The sequence below is a fragment of the Elephas maximus genome, chromosome 25 (assembly GCF_024166365.1).
Source record: "Elephas maximus indicus isolate mEleMax1 chromosome 25, mEleMax1 primary haplotype, whole genome shotgun sequence".
In the NCBI taxonomy this organism is placed as follows: Eukaryota; Metazoa; Chordata; class Mammalia; order Proboscidea; family Elephantidae; genus Elephas; species Elephas maximus.
The window spans coordinates 24,435,146-24,455,715 of NC_064843.1; the positions used below are offsets into that span (position 1 = coordinate 24,435,146).

At 46.2% G+C, this 20,570-nt stretch overlaps 2 protein-coding genes across 12 annotated transcripts in view; one reads left to right on the forward strand and one right to left on the reverse strand.

The window, feature by feature from the left end:
• Positions 1-14,942, forward strand: part of TOMM34 (translocase of outer mitochondrial membrane 34) — a 35,692-nt gene extending 20,750 nt beyond the window's left edge. Inside the window, exon 7 of the mRNA XM_049869853.1 lies at positions 14,817-14,942. Coding sequence (XP_049725810.1) covers positions 14,817-14,927 — 111 coding nt within the window. The 3' untranslated portion in view covers positions 14,928-14,942. The remainder of the gene's footprint in view (positions 1-14,816) is intronic.
• The window catches only part of PABPC1L (poly(A) binding protein cytoplasmic 1 like), a 34,333-nt gene that overhangs the window by 3,651 nt on the left and 10,112 nt on the right, over positions 1-20,570 (reverse strand). For 6 of the 11 annotated variants that reach the window (XM_049869840.1, XM_049869844.1, XM_049869845.1 and 3 more), the window contains exons 3-11: positions 18,523-18,638; positions 17,094-17,233; positions 16,828-16,922; positions 11,309-11,446; positions 8,372-8,467; positions 4,123-4,389; positions 2,077-2,167; positions 1,349-1,477; positions 752-858 (exon numbers count right to left, since the gene is read on the reverse strand). In XM_049869840.1, the coding sequence (XP_049725797.1) occupies positions 752-858; positions 1,349-1,477; positions 2,077-2,167; positions 4,123-4,389; positions 8,372-8,467; positions 11,309-11,446; positions 16,828-16,922; positions 17,094-17,233; positions 18,523-18,638 (1,179 nt within the window). The remainder of the gene's footprint in view (positions 1-751; positions 859-1,348; positions 1,478-2,076; positions 2,168-4,122; positions 4,390-8,371; positions 8,468-11,308; positions 11,447-16,827; positions 16,923-17,093; positions 17,234-18,522; positions 18,639-20,570) is intronic. The other 5 variants (XR_007515453.1, XR_007515452.1, XR_007515454.1 and 2 more) reach the window with 3 other exon arrangements.

Below are 20,570 nucleotides of genomic sequence, written 5' to 3' on the forward strand. Positions count from 1 at the left end.
TCAATAAAGAATGTTTGCTTTGGGCATTGTGCTCTTATAAAAAATTATCTGTATGAGTTTAAACTGACAACAGTTAATCGAAAACACAGATGAGTACTCTAAAAGGGGCCAGAGTCTAAATCAATAGTGATCAAACAATATGGGTAGTGACAGCGAAAATGGTGACGCAATGTGATATACGGAACCAAGGTCACTGAACTGTTCATGTAGGAATTGTGGATGAATGTATGTTTGGCTGGATATATTGCCATCAAAAACAACAAAAAAGACTGCTTCTTGCTAGTATTGTGAGAAATAGTTTGACGTTTACACACTGAGATACTACACAGGATACAGTAATGCTGTAACTTGAGACGCTTCTAGGAGGGGGAGAACATTTGACAAAATACCCCGGCCTTTTTGATTGCAGTAGGTATTTTCAGCTGTTTTGTGGATTAATCACATCCCTTTACCACTCAGCAGATTCTCAGAATACCTTTCCTTGCTGCCCAACAGACAAATATTAAGGAAACCCAAATTAATTTTGATAATAGCTCAGGCAAACCAAATCATAAATTAGTAAACAAAATGAGATCTGGGCCCCTTTCTCCTCCTGTTAGTTTGGGCTGTTTGATTGTGCACATTAATAAAAGAAACATCATGAGCCAAGAAAAGAAAGAAAACCAAGGCCCAGCCCAGGGAGCATCAACACCTTAGTTGGGAGGCAGGCCCCCTGGTGCCCAGGCTGCGAGGGCAGCTGAGCCGACCTTACCCGGTGAACGTTGTGTGCTGCTGAGGAATGTCTATACGGCAGGAGGAGCTGGCCTGATGTACAGCCTTCTGCTCCACCAGGTCCTGTGGTCTGGGTGCCAATATTGGCTGTAAGAAATAAGCAGGGACTTCAGTGTCTGGCAGCAATGGATGGCCAGGGACTGGGTCTGGCTTGGTCATGCAAAGGACTGGCACGTAGTAGATGTGCAAAACAGTTGCCAAATGAAGGAACGGATGTGTTTTTGCCTTACAGCCAAAAGCTACACCCTTGTTCACAACCACTGCAATGTTTACTAAGGCGCATGTCCTGTGAGAAGCCCTTGCCTGTGTGATCTCGTTAATCCTCACAACAAAACGGGAGTACAATTTTTATCTCAATTTTAAAGATGAGGCAATCAGAAACAGTAGTCAACAAGGCCACAGAGTGAGTTAGCCCCCATAAATAGGTCTGTCACTAACTGCTTATTACTATGGTGACATGGCCTCCAAAGAGGAAGTATTACAAGGTCACCACAGGGCCAACTCATCATCCCTCTAGTGCCAACCCCAGCAAGGACCTCCTCACACCCCTATCCCTCTTGGCCCTGCCCACACTCACCCACTCTTTGAGTGTGGGGGACCGGGTGTGGCACCTGGGTGGAGGCCTGCCTGACAGTGCTGAGCTGAGCCAGGGGGCGCCGAGGCGTGGCTGGTGGCCGAACCATTGAGGCAGTTGGAGGGTAGGCAGCTTGTGGTGGGGAGAATATGGAGAGTGTAAGGTTGGGGTAGGATAATCAGAGTGACACTCTGCTCCCTGAAGGCGCGGGGGTGTGGAAGGGGAACTAGAAGGTTCACAGAAAGATGAGAGAATTCACCCAGTCAGGCAGACCCGGAACCCCAGGGGTGGGGACATAGAAAGCTGTGATTACAAAGCCCACACGTGTCTACCCACAGCCCCGAGGGCATGGCACCATGATCATACACCCTTGTCCTCCAAGATGGTGCGTGAACTGCACTCTCACAGAGAAGGGCCCTTCACTGGCAACAGCTCTGCAGGAATTTTCAGAGTCACAAATCTGACAAGCCTTGGGCTACAGCTGACACTAACAGCTACGCTACGTGTCTTCTGTAGGCCCAGCGCTGTGCTTGGTGCTTTACACACGTTTCCTTCAGGTCCACATTACAGAAGAGGAAACAGAGTCAGGTGAAATTACCTGCCCAAATTCACACCCTAGGCAAGGGGCAGAGCCAGATTTGACCCCCAAGCCTGTGTTCTTAACCGCTATGTTACACACTGCCCCACGGCCCACACCCAAGTGCTGAGGGTGGAAGGGGCTGGTCACTCACATGATGGTCTAGGTGGCTGGGCTGCCCACCTGGGGGCAGGCTGGATGGTGGCCACGGAGCCAGAACCATAGTATGCAGCCCGGGCTGGAGGCTGTGTGGGAGAAGAGGACCTAGTGAGGGGTCTGTTGTGGAGCAAGGGAGGAACTGCACCCCCTTGGGGACATCATGGCAGGAACTTCCCTGTCCCCACCAGGAGGCTGGTTAGTAAAGACCCACAAAGCTGGGACAAAGGCTCCTTCCTCCCATCTCAGAATGGCCATTAGCCATGATCCATTCAGGGCAAGACCTCAGATTTCATCAGAACAGGCCCACTGAACCAGACACATCGTAAAAGGTGACCCATCTTACTCCAACTTGTCCCAGCTTGGGCAACTGCTAAAAGGAGAGGGAATGTGCCCATCCTAGCAGCCTTTAATGGCTGACATCCTTCTACTGCTACTAAAACTTCTACCAGGCTGTGTGAATTCCTTTCCCAAACCAGGCTCCTTAGAACATTCATGTTCAAGAGAGATGGAAGCAGATATCCCACAAAAACTGACCATCTAAGTTGCTACATACTCTATGCCTGTTTCAGAGAGTCATAATACATACTGGCGTATTTGGATACGGTAAGGTACAACATGGAGCCCTGGTGGCACAGTGGTTAAGAGCTCGGCTGCTAAACCAAAAGGTCAGCACTTTGAATCCACCTGCTGCTCCTTGGAAACCCTATGGGGCAGTTCTGCTCTGTCCTATAAGGTTGCTGTAAGTTGGAATCAACCTGACAGCAACAGGTTTGGTTTTTTATTTTGGATTAGGGTATAAGAAAGTCAGAAAAAAGGCCTGGCAATCTACTTTCAAAAAATCAGCCATTGAAAACCCTATGCAGCACAGTTCTACTCTGACACACATGGGGTCATCATGAGTCAGAGTCAATTCGGTAGCAACTTTTTTTTTTTTTCCAGTGTGTAATAGGGGGCAGTGGTGGTTCAGTGGTAGAATTCTTGCCTTCCCACGCAGGAGGCCCAGGTTCGATTCCCAGCCAATTCACCTCAAGCACAGCACCACCTGCCTGTCAGTGGAGACTTGTGTGTTGCTAAGATGCTAAACAGGTTTCGGCAGAGACTCCAGACTAAGACAGACTAAGAAGAAGGGCCTGGTGATCTACCTTCAAAATATCAGCCACGAAAACCCTGTGGATCACAACAGTCAGATTCTGTTGTGCACGGCGTCATCGTGAGTCAATAACAAACATACACACAACAACAACGTATGATACATTTAGGCTCTTTTTGTTTATCGCAACTGTTTCTCAAACTTACCTGATCACTTTGCTGTTGTTAGTTACCATCGAGTAGGCCCCCAACTCATGAGACCCCACACACCATCCCCATGATTGGTTGAAGACTGGAGCGTTCTGATCTATATGGTTTTCACTGGCTGATTTTTAGATCTCCAGGCCGTTCTTCCTAGTCTGTCTTAGGCTGGAAGCTCTGCTAAACCTGTTCAGCATCAAAGCCTCCGCTGACAGACAGGTAGTGGGTATGCATGTGGTACCTTGGCTGGGAATCAAACCCAGGTCTCCCAGGTGGAAAGCGAAAACTCTATCACTGAACTACCACTACCCTCTATCTGAACATAAACCAAAAACCAAACCTGTTGCTGCTGAGTCAGTTCCAATTCACAGCAGCCTTACAGGACAGAGCAGAACTGCCCCACAGGGTTTCCAAGGAGCGGCTGGTGGACTCAAATTGCTGACCTTCTGGTTAACAGCCTGAACTTTTAGGCTCTTAACCACTATGCCTCCAGGGCTCCTATTTGGTTGCAGAGAATCCTTTCTCAGTGTAACATTTACAAATCTCTTTGATTGGGAAATGGTGTTTGACAGCAAGATTACTACCCCATTTTACAGAAGGGGAAACTAAAACTTAGGAAGTTAACACAGCCTCCCTAGGGAGTAACTGGCAGAAGCAACCTGGGAACCTACGTTTGCCTGTGAAGCTCTAGTCTTCCTGCTCTACCTGGCTGCCAGGGAGGGGGTGTGGCGGGAGTTGTGTGCAGGCGGACCTGGGGCATGGCGGGCAGGAAGTAGCTGGTGGGCTGCTGGGAGGAGCCCAGGAGGGGGACGCCAAGGGCCCGCATGGTGGAGAGGCGCTGCATGTACTGGTTGGACAAGATAGCCCTCCGCTCCTCTTTGCGCTGGGCCAGTGCCACGTACAGCGGCTTCGTGCCAATGATGCGCCCGTTCATCTCTGTCACGGCCTTTGTCGCCTCTTCTGGAGAGGAAAAACACACAAAGCCAAACCCCTTGCTGTGGCCACCCTCTGTCATCACCTAAAAGCAAGAAAGACAAGGGCTGCTGGGGGTGGGGAAGGGAGACTCCTGGGGCAGTGCTCCCCCCGCCCCTTCCCCAGGCAAAGCCCAGCACTGAGTGGGCCCATGAGGAACCTGGGACTGAGGAATGTACTGTTAAACCCACATTTACTGAGGCCTACTGCATGCCAGCTCCCTTCCATGCACTGCCACTCCCACCTTACAGGGGAGGAAAGTGAGGCTCCAGAGATGGTCACCTGTCCAAGGTCACCCAGCCAATGGGTCACATCAGCCAAAACTCAAACTCAGCACTGTTGTTGTATGCTACTGAGTCGATTCTGACTCACAGCGACCCTACAGGACAAAGTGGAATTCCCCACAGGGTTTCCTAGGCTGTAATCTTTATGGAAACAGATCACCAGGTCTTTTTTCCCTTGGAGTCACTGGTGGGTTCAAACCGCTGACCTTTCGGTTAGCAACCAAGTGCTTAACCACTGAGCCACCAGGGCTCCAAACCCAACACTACTTCTGGGTAAACCTACACTGCCTTCGAAAGACACTGAGCCAAGTTCTTTAGTCAGGCGTTTGGGGACGAGGTTCTTAACCTATTTCTTCCTTTTAAAATAACTTCTTTTAAAATTTTGGAATTAATTTCAGATTTATTGAAAAGCTGCAAAAATAGCAGAGTGGCTGTATACCTTTCATCCAGCCTCCCCTAACGTTCAGATGGTATATTTGTCACAACGACATTAACAGTGGTACAACACAACTATTACGCTAATAATTACAGTGCCATTAATCAAACTCTAGCCTTCCTTTGATCTCACCAGTTTTTCCACTAAAGTCCTTTTTCTGTTTCAGGATCCGATCCACACTGCATTTTGGGTTCTTAGTCTTTTTTAGGGTCAAGACACTGGCCTACCTCTAGTGTGTAAGGATTAGAGCTGAGATATAAAAATATCTGCCTATGAGAAGCCATGCTCTTAATCAGTGATTTTTCAAGCTGTACTTCTGCTACCCTCTAGTCGAGAAGTCTTAACCTGGGCTCCATGATTTCCCGAAGGGGACGCTCACAGGCAGAATCCAGGGGGTCTGTGAACTTAGATGGGAATAAGAGGAACATCTTTAGTTTCACTAACCTTTAACTCAGGTCTGGATTATGGATGTGGACAATAAAAATGTAACAACATCAGATCTCAAAATAGCTTCACAGCATTAACAGATCTCAAAATACCACTTAACTGCTACTTTGCTAAAAACTATTTTTTTATTTATTGTTTAATGCATTAATAAAAAAAAACCTGCTGTCATTTTAGTATTTTGATACTTATATTTCAATATTATTATCTTTTCTAATCCTAGGAATTTTACGAAGGAGCCCTGGTGATACAGGGGTTAGGCACTTGGCTACTAACCAAAAGGTCGGCAGTTCAAACACACCAGCTGCTTTGAGACAGAAAGATGTGGCAGTCTGCTTCTGTAAAGATTACAGGCTTGGGAACCCTGTGGGGCAGCTCTACTCTGTCCTATAGGGTCGTTACGAGCTGAATTGACACGACAGCAACGGGTCTTGGTATGAGTTTTATTTTACGCATTTAAAAAACATTCTGAGAAGGGCGTCTGCTGGTAGCACAGCTAAGACTTATGCAGAGCTTACTATAACAAGCACTTATATATACGTTAATGAAGTCTGCATAACCACCCATTTTATATGAGCAATATATATACAAAATTATAGAAAAACATAAAATTATATAAAATTCCCATTCATAACCTGTTTAGCCCATTAACAGGAGGGACACAGTCAGGTGAGCCTCAACTCAAAGCCATTCAGATTTGTACAATCCCCTTCATTCCAGAAGTCTCAATGAGTTTCTAATCAGAGGTCTGTGAGTCTATGAAACTACACGCGCCTGTATGACTACTGGTGGCCCAGTGCTTAAGAGCTACAGGCTGCTAACCAAAAGGTCCAGCAGTTCGAATCCACCAGGTGCTCCCTGGAAACCCTACTGAAGCAGTTCTACTCTGTCCTAGAGGGTCACTATGAGTTGGAATCCACTTGACAGCACTGGGTTGGGTTTTTTGGTGTGACTAATAATTATAACCAATTGTCACAGTACTGTGCTTCACTGGGTTTCCAATGGCTGATTTTTCTGAAATAGATCACTATGCCCTTCTTCTGGAGGGCCTCTGGGTGGACTCAAATCTCCAACCTCTCAGTTAGCAGCTGAGTGCCATTAACCATTTGTACCACCCAGGGACTCCACTAATAATTCCAACAATCACCATCTCACTGCTCACTGTGTGCAGGTGCTTTACGGCACCCTCGAGGAATTCCCAGGTCCCCTCTCAAGGTGGGTAATGTTACTCCCGCTTTACAGGTGGGTAAAAAGAGCCCTGGTGGTTCAGTAGTTAAGTGTTTGACTACTAACCAAGGTCAGCCGTTCAAACCCACCAGCTGCTCTGAGGGAGAAGAGACCTGGCAATCTGCTCCCATAAAGGTTACAGCTTAGGAAACCCTATGGGGCAGTGCTACCCTGTCCCATAGGCTCTCTCTGAGTTGGAGTTGGACTTGACTTGATGGCACATGAAAACAAACAGGATCTGAAAGGCAACATCACTTGCCTTAGGTACTTCAGCTAGTAAATCGTAGGGCTGGAATTTAGATCTACATCTGATTAAAATCCCAGCTTCCAACGCAGTATTATACCAAGTACAAGAGGGCTCACAGTTTTTTAGAAATACTTAAACAAATTTACTGATGCTTAATTTACACGTCCTTATAGATTTCTGAATTGACTTGACAGCAGTGGGTTTGTTTTTTGGTTTATAGCTTTCTGTCACTTTTTCCAAAAGGACCTCAACCCCCAAAATGTTACATCCTCTTCCTCAAACACCAGGCTCCTAAAGGACATTTTAATTTGGATTAAATGGACAAGAGACCTTCAGACAATTTCCTAAGAACCCAAGCTATCACAACAGAAGCATAAGTCCCCAGCCCCATCACCCACGCTGATCTCCTTAGAAAGTTCTATATTCTTACCTGCAACTCCCAACCTCCTGCAGTCACAGCCACATCAAATGCTGCTGCCACTGCCACTTCTTCCAGGAAACCCACCCTCCTGTTCCACCCTCCGGAAGCCCTGCCTCCAGTACGCACACCTTCTACCTTATAATACAAGTCAGTTAGTGATCTGTCTGACTTCCCCACTAGACTATAAGCTACTCAAGGCACCACAATCTGATTTGTTCCTTCTCCCTCCCACAGGGCCTGTAAGACAGGAGGAGCCCCAGTATGGAACGAAGGAACACTAGATCATCTAAAAAGCATCTGGGGTGCTTTTAAAAATAAAATGACAGGCCCTACCCCCAGAGATCTACATCCAATTTGTCTGGCCCAAACATCTGTATTTAAGAGCTCCCCAGGAGATTCTACTGAGCAGCTAAGGTTGAGAACCATCCAGGAAGTCCAGCCCCACCCCACATCTTATAAAGAAGGCTCTGAAGTTAAGACAGCTGCTCAAGATTAGAGCTACTAGATAGAACAGCCAGAGTCACATCTCCGGTGCCTAACATGGCTGGGCACACAGCAGGTGCCCAATAAATGGGGATGAATGACTGAAGATATGGTCCAGACAGGGAGACTGTTGCTGGCCAGGGCCATACAACAAGTCAGTGGAAATGCTCAGATCTGAATTTCTAAAGCCTGGCATACAGTAGGCGCTCAATAAATGCTTGTTCAATGAACTAAGGTCACAGTGAGCCCCAATAAGTCCAGCTGTGTGACTGGGACTGTATCCTCAACCTGGTCCTCCCTCCACCCCAGGAGAGAGCTTCATATAAGGATGCAAGGAGACAAAGAGCTCAGCTGGCTCAGACACAGCCCCAGGGGGGCAGCATGGCATCAACCCCTGGGAGCCCCTGGGCATGTGGTAGTGGGGGGTGGGGGCAGTGACAGGACAGAAAGGAAGGCTGTCTTCCTGCAGGTGCCCCGGGCCCTCACCTTTGCACTGGTAATCACTCCATAGGGTGAGAACTCTTTCCTCAGTTTCTCGTCATCGATGGAGTCATCCAGGTTCTTCACATACAGGTTCACACCCTGGAAGGAAGGGGTACTGCTAGATACGCCCCTCTCCCTCCAAGCCCCAGGCTGTATTCTGGAGGGCAGGGGGCTGATGCTAGTGTGAGGGGCACTGAAGCCCTGCAGCCAGGCCTCCTGTTTTCGGTCTCTCACAGCACCCATGCACCCCATCGCCTGGAAGCTGCTACCCTACCACCCCAAGTTCCCCAGCAGTTCTCAGACACCTGTGCCCACCCTATCCTCACCACAAGCCTCTGCCCATTTCATAGATGGCTCCCACAGAGGGAAGCCCAAGGTCCCACAGCCAGGCAGAGGCATGAAACTAAGCCAGAGCATAGCTCTCCAGACGGTCGACGTGGAGCAGCCCCAGGCAGAGCTCCTGGCATGCGGGAGGCTGGGCACAAGCTGCCACTCCACAGCCTGCCAGCTGAGAAACCGCAGGCACACTGTACATACAGTACAAAAAAAAAAAAACCCATTGCTGTCGAGTTGATTCCGACTCACAGTGACCCTACAGGACAGAGTAGAACTGCCCCATAGAGTTTCCAAGGAGCGCCTGGTAGATTCAAACTGCTGACCCTTTGGTTAGCAGCTGTAGCACTTAACCACTATGTCATCAGGGTTTCCCATTGTACAGTAATCCCCCCTTATTTGCAGGGACATGTTCCAAGACTCCCCCGTGGATGCCTGAAACTGCAGATAGTACTGAACCCTACATATACTATGTTTTGACCTACACATACATACCTATGATAGTTTACTTTATAAATCAGACACAGTAAGAGATTAACAATAATAAAATGGAACGACTTAAATAAATAGTAATAAGAATTATGTAAATGTGGTCCCTGAGGAAGGATGGAGTAGGCAGGTGAGAGATTTCACCATGCTACTCATTAAACATTTTCAGACCACAGTTGACTGCAGGTAACTGAAACCATGGATAAGGGAGTAGAGGGCTACTGTACGTTACTCATACTTGGTGCCACGAGCCGCTCTAAACCCTTCACGCACTTAATTTTTAATCCTCACAAAACTTTAATTCCCATTTTACAGATGAGAAAATTGAAGCACCGACAGGTTAAGTGAAATGTCCAAGATGACACAACCCTTAAGTGGCAGGGACAAGCCTAACCCAGGCGGTCTAATTTCAGAGTCCGTGCTCCTAGCCACAGCACAACTCTGCGCTCCAGCACCGTGACTTTCTCCTTCTAGGCCTCCACGCACAAAAACGTGAACACACAACAGGCTACATCATAAGTGTCTTCTTCTGTAAGAAAGCCTACCCCCCCCCCAAAAAAAAGCTAAACCCAGTGCCATTGAGTCAATTCTGACTCACAGTGACCCCACAGGACAAAGGAGAACTGCCCCATAGAGTTTCCAAGGAGTGCCTGGTGGATTCAAACTACCGACCCTTTGGTTAGCAGCCATAGCACTTAACCACTACGCCACCAGGGTTTCCGAAGAAAGTCTATAAGCCCCTTAAAAATGTTATATGTGCAAACCAGGGTGTGCGTGTATGTACAAAGGGTTCTCAACCCTGGCACTATCAACATTTTGGGCCAGATAATTCTTTATTATGGGACTGTCCTGTGCATTGTAGAATGTTTAACAGCATCCATAGCTGGTACAGACCTACTCAATGCCAGCAGCACCCTTCCTAAAAGGGGCAACCGAAACTCCAGACATTGCCAAATGTCTCCTCACCCCACTGAGAGCCACTGATATCTGATCTATTTACCAGTTTCCAAGGAGACAATTCTGACTCATGGCTACCCCACGTGTCTCAGAGTACAAACGGGCTCCACAGGGTTTCCAACAGCTGATTTTTTTAAGTAGATTGCTAGCCCTTTATTCCACGGCACCTGAGTGGACTTGAACCTCTAACCTTTTAATCAGCAGCTGAGCAACTGTTTGCACCACCCAGGGACTCCATCAGGTACGTACAAAGCATAATACACATATACACACACCTCTCCATGAGACATCTACAACTTTTATCCAATATTTTAAAGGAGCTCATTGCTCAAAAAACCCAAACCAAACTCACTGCCATCAAGTTGATTCCAATTCATAGCAACCCTATAGGACAAAGAACTGCCCCATACGGTTTCCAAGGAGCACCTGGTGGATGTGAACGGCCACCGTTTGGTTAGCAGCTGTAGCTCTTAACCACCATGCCACCAGGTTTCTGAAAAAAAGTCAAACCACTAATCTGCAATATTTTAATGTATTAACTGAATAGCTGTACAATAGTCTGACTTCTAAATTAAACCAGCCTAATTATTGTCATCTGAGACTAGGACTTTCCTAGAGGCACCTAGAAATACGTAGGAAGCTTTGAAGAAGCCCGGATGGTGCAACAGTTAAGCACTCACTCAGCTGCTAATCCAAAGGTCAGCGGTTCAGACCCCCTAGTGTCTCCGCAGGAGAAAAGACCTGGAAATCTGCTCCTGAAAAGATTACTGACTGGGAACCCCTATGGAACAGTTCTACTCGGTCATTTAGGGTCGCTATGAGTCCGAATCAACTCAGCACACAACAACAGGGCACTCTGGCTGTCCTTAAGCGGAGGTGGCAACTGGCATTTAATGAGCGTGGACTGGGGATGGGGAACAGTCCCATACACGGTAATTCCAACCGAAAAGGCAGTAGCACTCCCAACCAATTCCCTGTGGTTGGGCAGTTGGGTTGTATCTAGTTTCTCCATTGTTACAAATAAGACAGCGAAGAGCATCCCGCTACTCATCTGATCCCTCCTGAGCCAAGTTCCAGGAAATGAGACTGCTAAGAGAAAGGAGTCACGTTCACAGCGGTCCATAAATAGACGCAGCTGCCACCAGGAGGCCTGACCCTCACCTGGTAGCGGTTCAGCCGGTCCTGCTTCATCTGCTCGAACTTGCGTTTCAGTTCGTTCTGCCGCTCCACTCTCTTCTGGGCCCGGCCCACATAGAGCTGCCGCCCGCTCACCTCCTTCCCATTCATGTCCATCACTGCCTGCAGTGACAAGGGGAGAGTGTGCTTGGTAACTACCCTGGCGTGGCTGATGCTCTGACTCTGATGCTACCCTTGGCCCTAATGCCAAGGAGGGGCCACCTGTAAACCAGGACGGCCTTGTTTACTGAGAATAATCACTACCAGGAAAAGGGCCACTTAAAAAAGTGAGCCCACTTTTTAAAAACATGAGACAAAACTGCGGAGTAAAATGCAGATAAAAACATTTGATTGGGGTTCCATCTTGAAAAAATGAAACTGGAATTCAGAGTACCCCACATTGAAGATTTAGGATCTAACCATGAGTATACACTGATTATTTTAACGGAGCAGCAAGCATAATTCTTTCCAAATTGCATGACAGTGTAATCGACAGCCTTCATGTCACGTCTGATTTTGCAGCACAGAAAACTTTTTTTTTTTAATAATTTTTATTGTGCTTTAAGTTAAAGTTTACAAATCAAGTCAGTCTCTCACACAAAAACCCATATACACCTTGCTACACACCCTCCCAGTTACTCTCCCCCTAATGAGACAGCCTGCTCTCTCCCTCCACTCTCTCTTTTCATGTCCATTTCGCCAGCTTCTAAACCCCTCTACCCTCTCACCTCCCCTCCAGGACGGAGATGCCAACATAGTCTCACGTGTCCACCTGATCCAAGAAGCTCACTCCTCACCAGCATCCCTCTCCAACCCATTTGTCCAGTCCAATCCATGTCTGAAGAGTTGGCTTCGGGAATGGCTCCTGTCCTGGGCCAACAGAAGGCCTGGGGGCCGTGACCACTGGGGTCCTTCCAGTCTCAGTCAGACCATTAAATCTGGTCTTATGAGAGTTTGGGGTCTGCATTCTACTGCTCTCCTGCTCCCTCAGGGGTTCTCTGTTGTGTTCCCTGTCAGGGCAGTCATCGGTTGTAGCCAGGCACCATCTAGTTCTTCTGGTCTCAGGATTATGCAGTCTCTGGTTCACGTGGCCCTTTCTGTCTCTTGGGCTCGTAATCACCTTGTGTCCTCGGTATTCTTCATCCTCCTTTGATCCAGGTGGGCTGAGACCAATTGATGCATCTTAGATGGGTACTTGCTAGCATTTAAGACCCCAGAACCCACTCTTCAAGGTAGGATGCAGAACGTTTTGCTAATAGATTTTATTATGCCAATTGACTTAGATGTTCCCTGAAACCATGGTCCCCAGACCCCTGCCCCTGCTATGCTGGCCTTCGAAGCATTCAGTTTATTCAGGAAACTTCTTTACTTTTGGTTTAGTCCACTGTGCTGACCTCCCCTGTATTGTGTGCTGTCTTTCCCTTCACCTAAAATAGTTACCTACTATCTAATCAGTGAATACCCCTCTCCCACCTTCCGTCCCTCCCTCCCTCCTCTCGTAACCACAAAAGAATGTTTTCTTCTCAGTTTAAACTATTTCTCAAGTTCTTATAATAGTGGTCTTATACAATATTTGTCCTTTTGCAACTTATTTCACTCAGCATAATGCCTTCCAGGTTCCTCCATGTTATGAAATGTTTCACAGATTCCTAGCTGTTCTTTATCGATGCGTAATATTCCATCGTGTGAATATATCATAATTTATTCATTCATCCGCTGATGGGCACCTTGGTTGCTTCCATCTTTTTGCTACAGTAAACAGTGTTGCAAAAAACGTGGGTGTGTATATATCTGTTCGTGTAAAGGCTCTTATTTCTCTAGGATATATTACAAGGAGTGGGATTGCTGGATCGTATGGTAGTTCTAACTTTAAAAAAAAAAAATTTAAAGAAGTGCCAAATTGATTTCCAAAGTGGTTGTACCATTTGACATTCCCACCAGCAGTGTAGAAGTGCTCCGATCTCTCCATAGCCTCTCCAACATTTATTATTTTGTGTTTTTTGGATTAATGCCAGCCTTGTTGGAGTGAAATGAAATCTTGTTGCAGTTTTGATCTGCATTTCTCTAATGGCTAATAATCGTGAACATTTCCTCATGTATCTGTTAACTACCTGAATGTCTTCTTTACTGAAGTGTCTATTCATATCTTTTGCCCATTTTTTAATTGGGTTGCCTTTTTGCAGTTGAGTTTTTGCAGTATCATGTACATTTTAGACATCAGGCGCTGATCAGAAATGTCATAGCTAAAAACTTTTTCCCAAACTGTAGGTAGTCTTTTTACTCTTTTGGTGAAGTCTTTGGATGATCATAAGTGTTTGATTTTCAGGAGCTCCCAGTTATCTAGTTTTTCTTCTACATTCTTTAAAAGGTTTTGTATACTGTTTATGCCATGTATTAGGGCTCCTAACATTGTCCCTATTTTTTCTTCCATGATCTTTATCGTTTTAGATTTTATATTTAGGTCTCTGATCCATTTTGAGTTAGTTTTTGTGCATGGAGTGAGGTATGGGTCTTGTTTCATTTTTTTTGCAGATGGATATCCAGTTATGGCAGCACCATTTGTTAAAAAGACTGTCTTTTCCCCATTTAACTGTTTTGGGGCCTTTGTCAAATATCAACTGCTTATTTGTGGATGGATTTATGTCTGGAGTCTCAATTCTGTTCCATTGGTCCATGTATCTGTTGTTGTACCAATACCAGGCTATTTTGACTACTGTGGCGGTATAATAGGTTCTAAAATCAGGTAAAGTACGGCCTCCCACTTTGTTCTTCTTTTTCAGTAATGACTCATTTATCCGGGGCCTCTTTCCCTTCCATATGAAATTGGTGATTTGTTTCTCCATCTCATTAAAGAATGTCCTCGGGATTTGGATCGGAATTGCATTAAATGTATAGATCGCTTTTGTTAGAATAGACATTTTTATTATGTTAAGTCTTCCAATCCATGAGCAAGGTATGTTCTCCCACTTACGTAAATCCCCTTTGCTTTCTTGCAGAAGTGTACTGTAGTTTTCTTTGTATAAGTCTTTTAAATCTCTGGTTAAGATTTATTCATAAGTATTTTATCTTCTTGGGGGCTACTGTAAATGGCATTGACTTGCTGATTTCCTCTTCGATGTTCTTTTTGTTGGTGTAGAGGAATCCAACTGATTTTTGTATGTTTATCTTGTATTCCGATACTCGGAAAATCCTTTTTATTAAACTGTAAGGGTTTTCATGAATGAGCCCTGGTGATGCAGTAGTTAAATGCTCGACTGCTAATTGAAAGGTTGATGGTTCAAATGCACCAGGGGCTCCACGAAACAAATGACCTGGCAATCTGTTCTTGGAAGGATCACAGCACAGAGAACCCTATGGGACAGTTCTCCTCTGTTCCTGTAGAGTTGCTATGAGTCAGTCACCAACAGCACACAACAATAAAAAAGGGTTTTAATTCCTGTTTTTAGAAACATCTGTGTGTGTCTTAACCCTCGCTGGTTTTTCTATCCTTCAGTTAACTGCCCTAACCCGTCAGGCCCTCGTCTGTCAGTGGCTTTGGCCGCGTAAAGCCCGCATCCTCTGCAAAATCTGCCACCTCCCTCTGCCATCCATCTTCCTGAACTGAACATACATCGACCTGCCCAAATCAGCAGAAGGCAGATCCGCAGGTACGCTAACTCAGCGGTCGGGATAAGACACTGGTGCCGTGAGGGTGTGGTGATGATGAACGTTTGAAAGGGGACTTTCCAAGTGATTAGTACGTTAATAACTATTTTCACGTGATGGTGACTTTTTGCCTCCCTACCCAAAAACGCAATTCCGCCGACTACTGGACTGCCTGTTCTACGTTAGTCTTCAAAGGTCATTATCGAAGTCTCTAAGCCCTTGGAGTCTGTGGACCCCTACAGCTTTGCCCATCTCCTCCACTTTATCATTTTACAGCTGAGAAGACCAACGTCTAGAGAGAAGGTGGGACTTGTCCTAAGACATGCGAGAAGTTATCTTTCAAAGGAACTGTCTAGTAAAGAACATAGCTTCGGGGTCAGAAAGACATGGATTCTAATCCCAGCTGTCTCTCAGTACCTGCTGCAACCTTGTAGAAGCTCAATTTCCTTATCCATAACATACGGTCAATAGTAACAGTAGAGCCCACATTGGTGGGAATAGTAATGAGAATGTATGCGAGACATGCAGCACACTGCCTGGCCTATGGTAAGTGCTCAAGGCAAAAAGGGCTACAATCAAGATGGTGGCAGGAACCAGGTTTCCAGCCAAATCCACCATAGCTGAGACCCTCCATGTCCAATGATCTTAATAGGATGGCGGCCATAGAAAGAGCCATAGAAACAGCTTTGCTGTTAACGAGCTGACCCTGAACCATTCACTTGTTCAGCAAATGATATACCCACTGGCAAGCACAGTATCAGAGATTTAACAGTGAAACAAGACACAGCCCTGCCCTCAGTTTATACATGGTGATCTACGCTAATGATGGAGAGGGATAAAGGACATCTCATCAGAAGCATGTGAAGACTAGAAGGGGCAGATTCCTGGAGGAGGGAAAATATAAGCTGAGACCCAAAGCGTAGGCATTGAATTGTTTAAAGTTACTCTGTTCGACAAGGAGCCCTGGTGGTACAATGGCTACGTACTTGGCTGCTAACTGAAAGGTTGACAGTTTGAACCCACCAGCAGCTCCACAGGAAAAAGGCCTGGCGATCTGCTTCTGAGAAGATTACAGCCAAGAAAACCCTATGGGGCAGCTCTACTCTGTCACATGGGGTCACCCTGAGTCCTAATTGACTCAATGGTGCCTACCAACACACCATCCAATATGTTCGCCACTAGCCATAGGCAGCTATTGAGCACTTGAAATGTGGCTAGTTCAAACCCGAGATGTGCTTTATCAGATTTCAAAAAATGAATACAAAAAAGGAATGTAAAATATCTCAATTTTTATCTTGATTACAAGTTGACGTGATAATATTTCGGATATATTAGGTTTAACGATATATCAATAAAATGAATTTCCCTGTTTTTCTTTTTTTACCTTTTTCAACGTGAATGACTGGAAAAATTTCAATTATATATGTAGCTCACATTTCTATTACATTGCATTGGTCTAAAAAGCAGAGAAAGGAAGTGTTTTGAGAAAATAGCATTTGTAAAGGCCTGGAAGCAAGAAATAATATGGCACTTCCCGCCCCTGGCCTCAATCCCACCAGGAAAAGGGTTAAGGGTGACCTCGAAGGCCCTTCTAGCTCCCATGTGCCAAGAGTTATGAAAAGAAACCAACCGTAGGGATAGGGTTAAGTAGCAACCAAAGGAGGACTAGGCCTGCTGGCTTGTCATCACAGGCAGGAAGGGCCCTGGCTGTGTGTTGGAGTCTCCCACTCCTCTGGGTCCAGGACGAGGAGGGACTTTCTTCCCCTCCATGGGGGGATGGAGCACCCTGCTTCTGATCTCCATTCCTCCTAGTCCTGGCTTGGTGCCTCCTCCCTGGAAGGTCACAGGGAGACTCCTACCTTCTGGGCTTCCTCGTGCTTCTCAAAGTTGACAAAGCCAAAGCCCCGGGAGTGGCCATTGTTGTCCTTCATCACCTTCACACTCAGCAGCTTCCCTGGGAAGGATCAACCTGGCTCAATGGAGAGTTGAGGAAGCCCCAGGAGGTCTCCCTACCTTCCCATGAGTCCTCAGGAAGCCGGAGGGTAGCCCTCCTCCCAGCCAGACCTGGGGATGGAAGAAAAGATAATGATACCTCCTCATCCCAGGCCTCAGGGCACACACCTACCAAACTGAGAGAAGAGGTCCTGTAGGCCCTGCTCGTCCATGTCCACTTGGAGGTTCTTCACGTAGATGTTGGTGAACTCCATGGCCCGAGCCCTCAGCTCTGCCTCCCTTTCCCGTCGGGACTTGAAGTGGCCAACGAAGCTGTGAACAACAACAGCGTGGGCAGCTGCCAGCCATCAGCCATCTCCCTCCCCACCCCCGCATCACCCTCAGCCCTACTCGAGGCCTCCACATCCCTTATCAGGAAACTGGCTAGGGCGATCTCTTTAGAGGGAGCACATCCAAGACCCAAGCACCTCCCTCCAACAGCCAGGACTCTATGCTGCAGAGCTTGCCCCCAGCATAAGGTCAAGGAGACTTCACTCTTGTGACAAATGACACAGAACTCCTGCTGTATTCCAGGCAGCTCAGAGCACAGGAGGCAGGGGCATGAACTTAGGAGTCAGGAAGGTGAGGGCCTGAATTCTGGATCTGCAGCTACCTAGCTGTACAGTCCTGGGTAAGTCACTTAACCTCTCTGAGCTTCAGTTTTTATTCCCGTAAAACTGGGAATCGAACTCATATCCTGTGGATTGGTTTACTCATTTAATATATACTGGGCACATTAGGAAAGCAGCAGTAAGCAAACGACACAGGGTCCATACCAGTGTTACTAAGGGGGCGGGGGCAACAGGGACCTGAGATACAACAGTAGTTTTTTAGATTGTCTATTATTTCCAAGTTCATGTACACACATCTAGGACAGTAACATAGATTAAGACAAAAGCCAAGCATAAGAAATTTTCATGGTTATCTATAGCACATTTAGCACAAAGCTGAAGCAGCCACCAAAAATTGAAGGAGACTGAGGCAAAGGTAAGCTTGAGCAAACTGCAGCTCACAAAGCTAGAACCCTCCTGAGAATCAAAACTGCAGGAATTCTGTTAAATATATTTTACCACAAGGAAAAAAAAAAAGTTAAAAAATAAATAAAAACTGAGGAAGAACTGCCAGAAGCAGATTCCCTTCAGCATCTGCATCCCAATCTTCCCATCTGTGAAATGGGGATGCTGCCACACTTAAATGTCTGAAGATGGCACGGGCCTTCCCATCACAAAATCCCTTGAAACGACACAAAAGGCTTCAGGAAAACTTCACAGCCACGCTGAGCAGGCTGGAAAGCAGGTGGAATCACTGTGTCTACTGATGACTTAGCCATTAGCCATTCCCTCTACTGAGCCATCCTCCAAGGCATGTTATCAGCCCCACTTTTACGTGAGGAAAACGAGTCCCCGAGTGACTGAGTGACTCATTCAAGGCCAGGAGCAACACTGTCTGCTGTTCAGTGCCTGGTGCCTATTAGAGGGTGGCAGGTGGCATCAGTCCATACTTGGTGGCGCTATGATTCCATCCCTTCTGCCTTGGTTCCTCCCCTGGGCCCAGCCACTCACACTTTGCGGTCGTTCAGTAGCATCCCGTTCATGGTGCTGATGGCCTGCTGCGCGGCCTCGTGGGTCTCAAAATGGACGAACCCGAAGCCCCGGGAACCGTGCTCGTCACACACCACCTGAGCCACAGGAAGAAGGGCAGGGAGAGTGTCTGACAGAGTTCAGGTAGAAAACAATGGTAAAAGGGATAATGACTGGCATCCAAGCACTTGCTATCTGCACGTGAAAGACAATACTATGTCATACTTAGAACAGCCCCAACTTACAGATGGGCAACCAAAGCTGAAAGGCCAATTCACTAGCTTAAGATCACAGAGTAAAAACGGATAGTCTTCACCTTGAGCAGAGGTCTCACCTATACTACAGTCCACCTTTAAATTCTCCCTTAGGCGATGGGCAAAAAGATTAAATTCTAACTCCCACATTCCTGCGTCCTTGTTTCTTTTAGCCATTTAATGGTTTTAGTTCTCACATTTAGGTCCTTAATCCATTTTGAATTAGTTTTTGCATATGATGTGACGTATAGATCAGCTTCATGCTCCTGCAAATGGAAATCCAGTTTTCCCGGCGCCATTTATTAAAGAGACTCTACTGAAAGCAGCAACAAAAATAGACATATGTTTGCCAATGCTCACTGCAGCACTATTCACAGTAGCCAAGATGTGGAAGCTACCTAATGTCCATCAAGAGATGAATGGAGAAACAAAATGTGGTACACAGTGACAATGGAATACTACCCAGCCAGAGAGAAAAATGAAGTCCTGGTCCATGCTACACCATGGATGAACCCTGAAAACCTTATGCTGAGTGAAATTAAGCCAATCAGAAAAAGGACAAACACCGTATGATCTCACTTATACGAAACAACAAGAATAGGCAAAGGTATAGAGACCAAAGTCTATTAATGGTTACCAGGCATAGGAAGTAAGGGAAAGGCAGAGCCATTGTTTATGAAGCGGTGGGTATTTGTTTACGGTGCAGGAAATTTGGCAATAACTGCAGGTGAGGGTTGCACATGATTAATGTAACTGATATCACCCAACTGTACACCTAAAAATGTTGAATTGGCAAATGTGTTAAATATATTTTTACAACAATAAAAAAAAAAGAGACTCTTTTTTTCCTCACAGAACGGACTTAGCACCTGTTATGGATTGAATTGTGTCCCCTCCCAAAATGTGTGTCAACTTGGCTAGGCCATGAGTCCTAGTACTGTGTGATTGTCTACCATTTTGTAATCTGATGTGATTTTCCTATGTGTTGCAAATCCTACCTCTGTGATGTTAATGAGGCAGGATTAGAGTCAGTTATGTTAATCAGGCAGGACTCAATCCAGAAAATTAAGTTGTATCTTCAATCTCTTTTGAAATATAAAAGAAAGAAGTGAGCAGAGAGACAGGGGAACCTCATACCACCAAGGAACAAGAGCCAGGAAAACAGTGTGTCCTTTGGACCTGGGTCCCTGCGCTGAGAAGCTTCTAGACTAGGAGAAGATTTATGACAAGGAGCTTCCCCCAGAGCCGACAGAGAGAAAGCCTTCTCTTGGAGTTGGCGCCCTCAATCTGTACTTCCAGCCTCCTAAACTGTGAGAGTATAAATTTCTCTTTGTTAAAGCCATTCACTTGTGGTATTTCTGTTATAGCAGCACTAGATAACTAAGACAGCACCCTTGTCAAAAATCAACTGACCATAGATATACAGGTTAATTTCTAGACTCTCAATTCTATTCTGTTGGCCTATATGTCTACCATTACACCAACACCAGACTGTTTTGACTACTATAGCTTTGTAATATGTTTTGAAATCAGGAAGTTTGAGTCTTCCTACTTTATTCTTCTTTTCCAAGGTGTCTTTGGCTACTTGGGACCCCTGCAGCCTTGTTTTTAAAAGCGAAGTAGAAACAACCTGAGTCTCCACCCAGATAGGACTGGTTATCAGGACATTCATACTACTCTATGTGCACCGCTGAGGAGAACGTGATTACAGAGCTGTGTGATTACACAGGTTACACAGCTGGCATGGAGTTATCTGATAGGTTACTGTTCTATGAA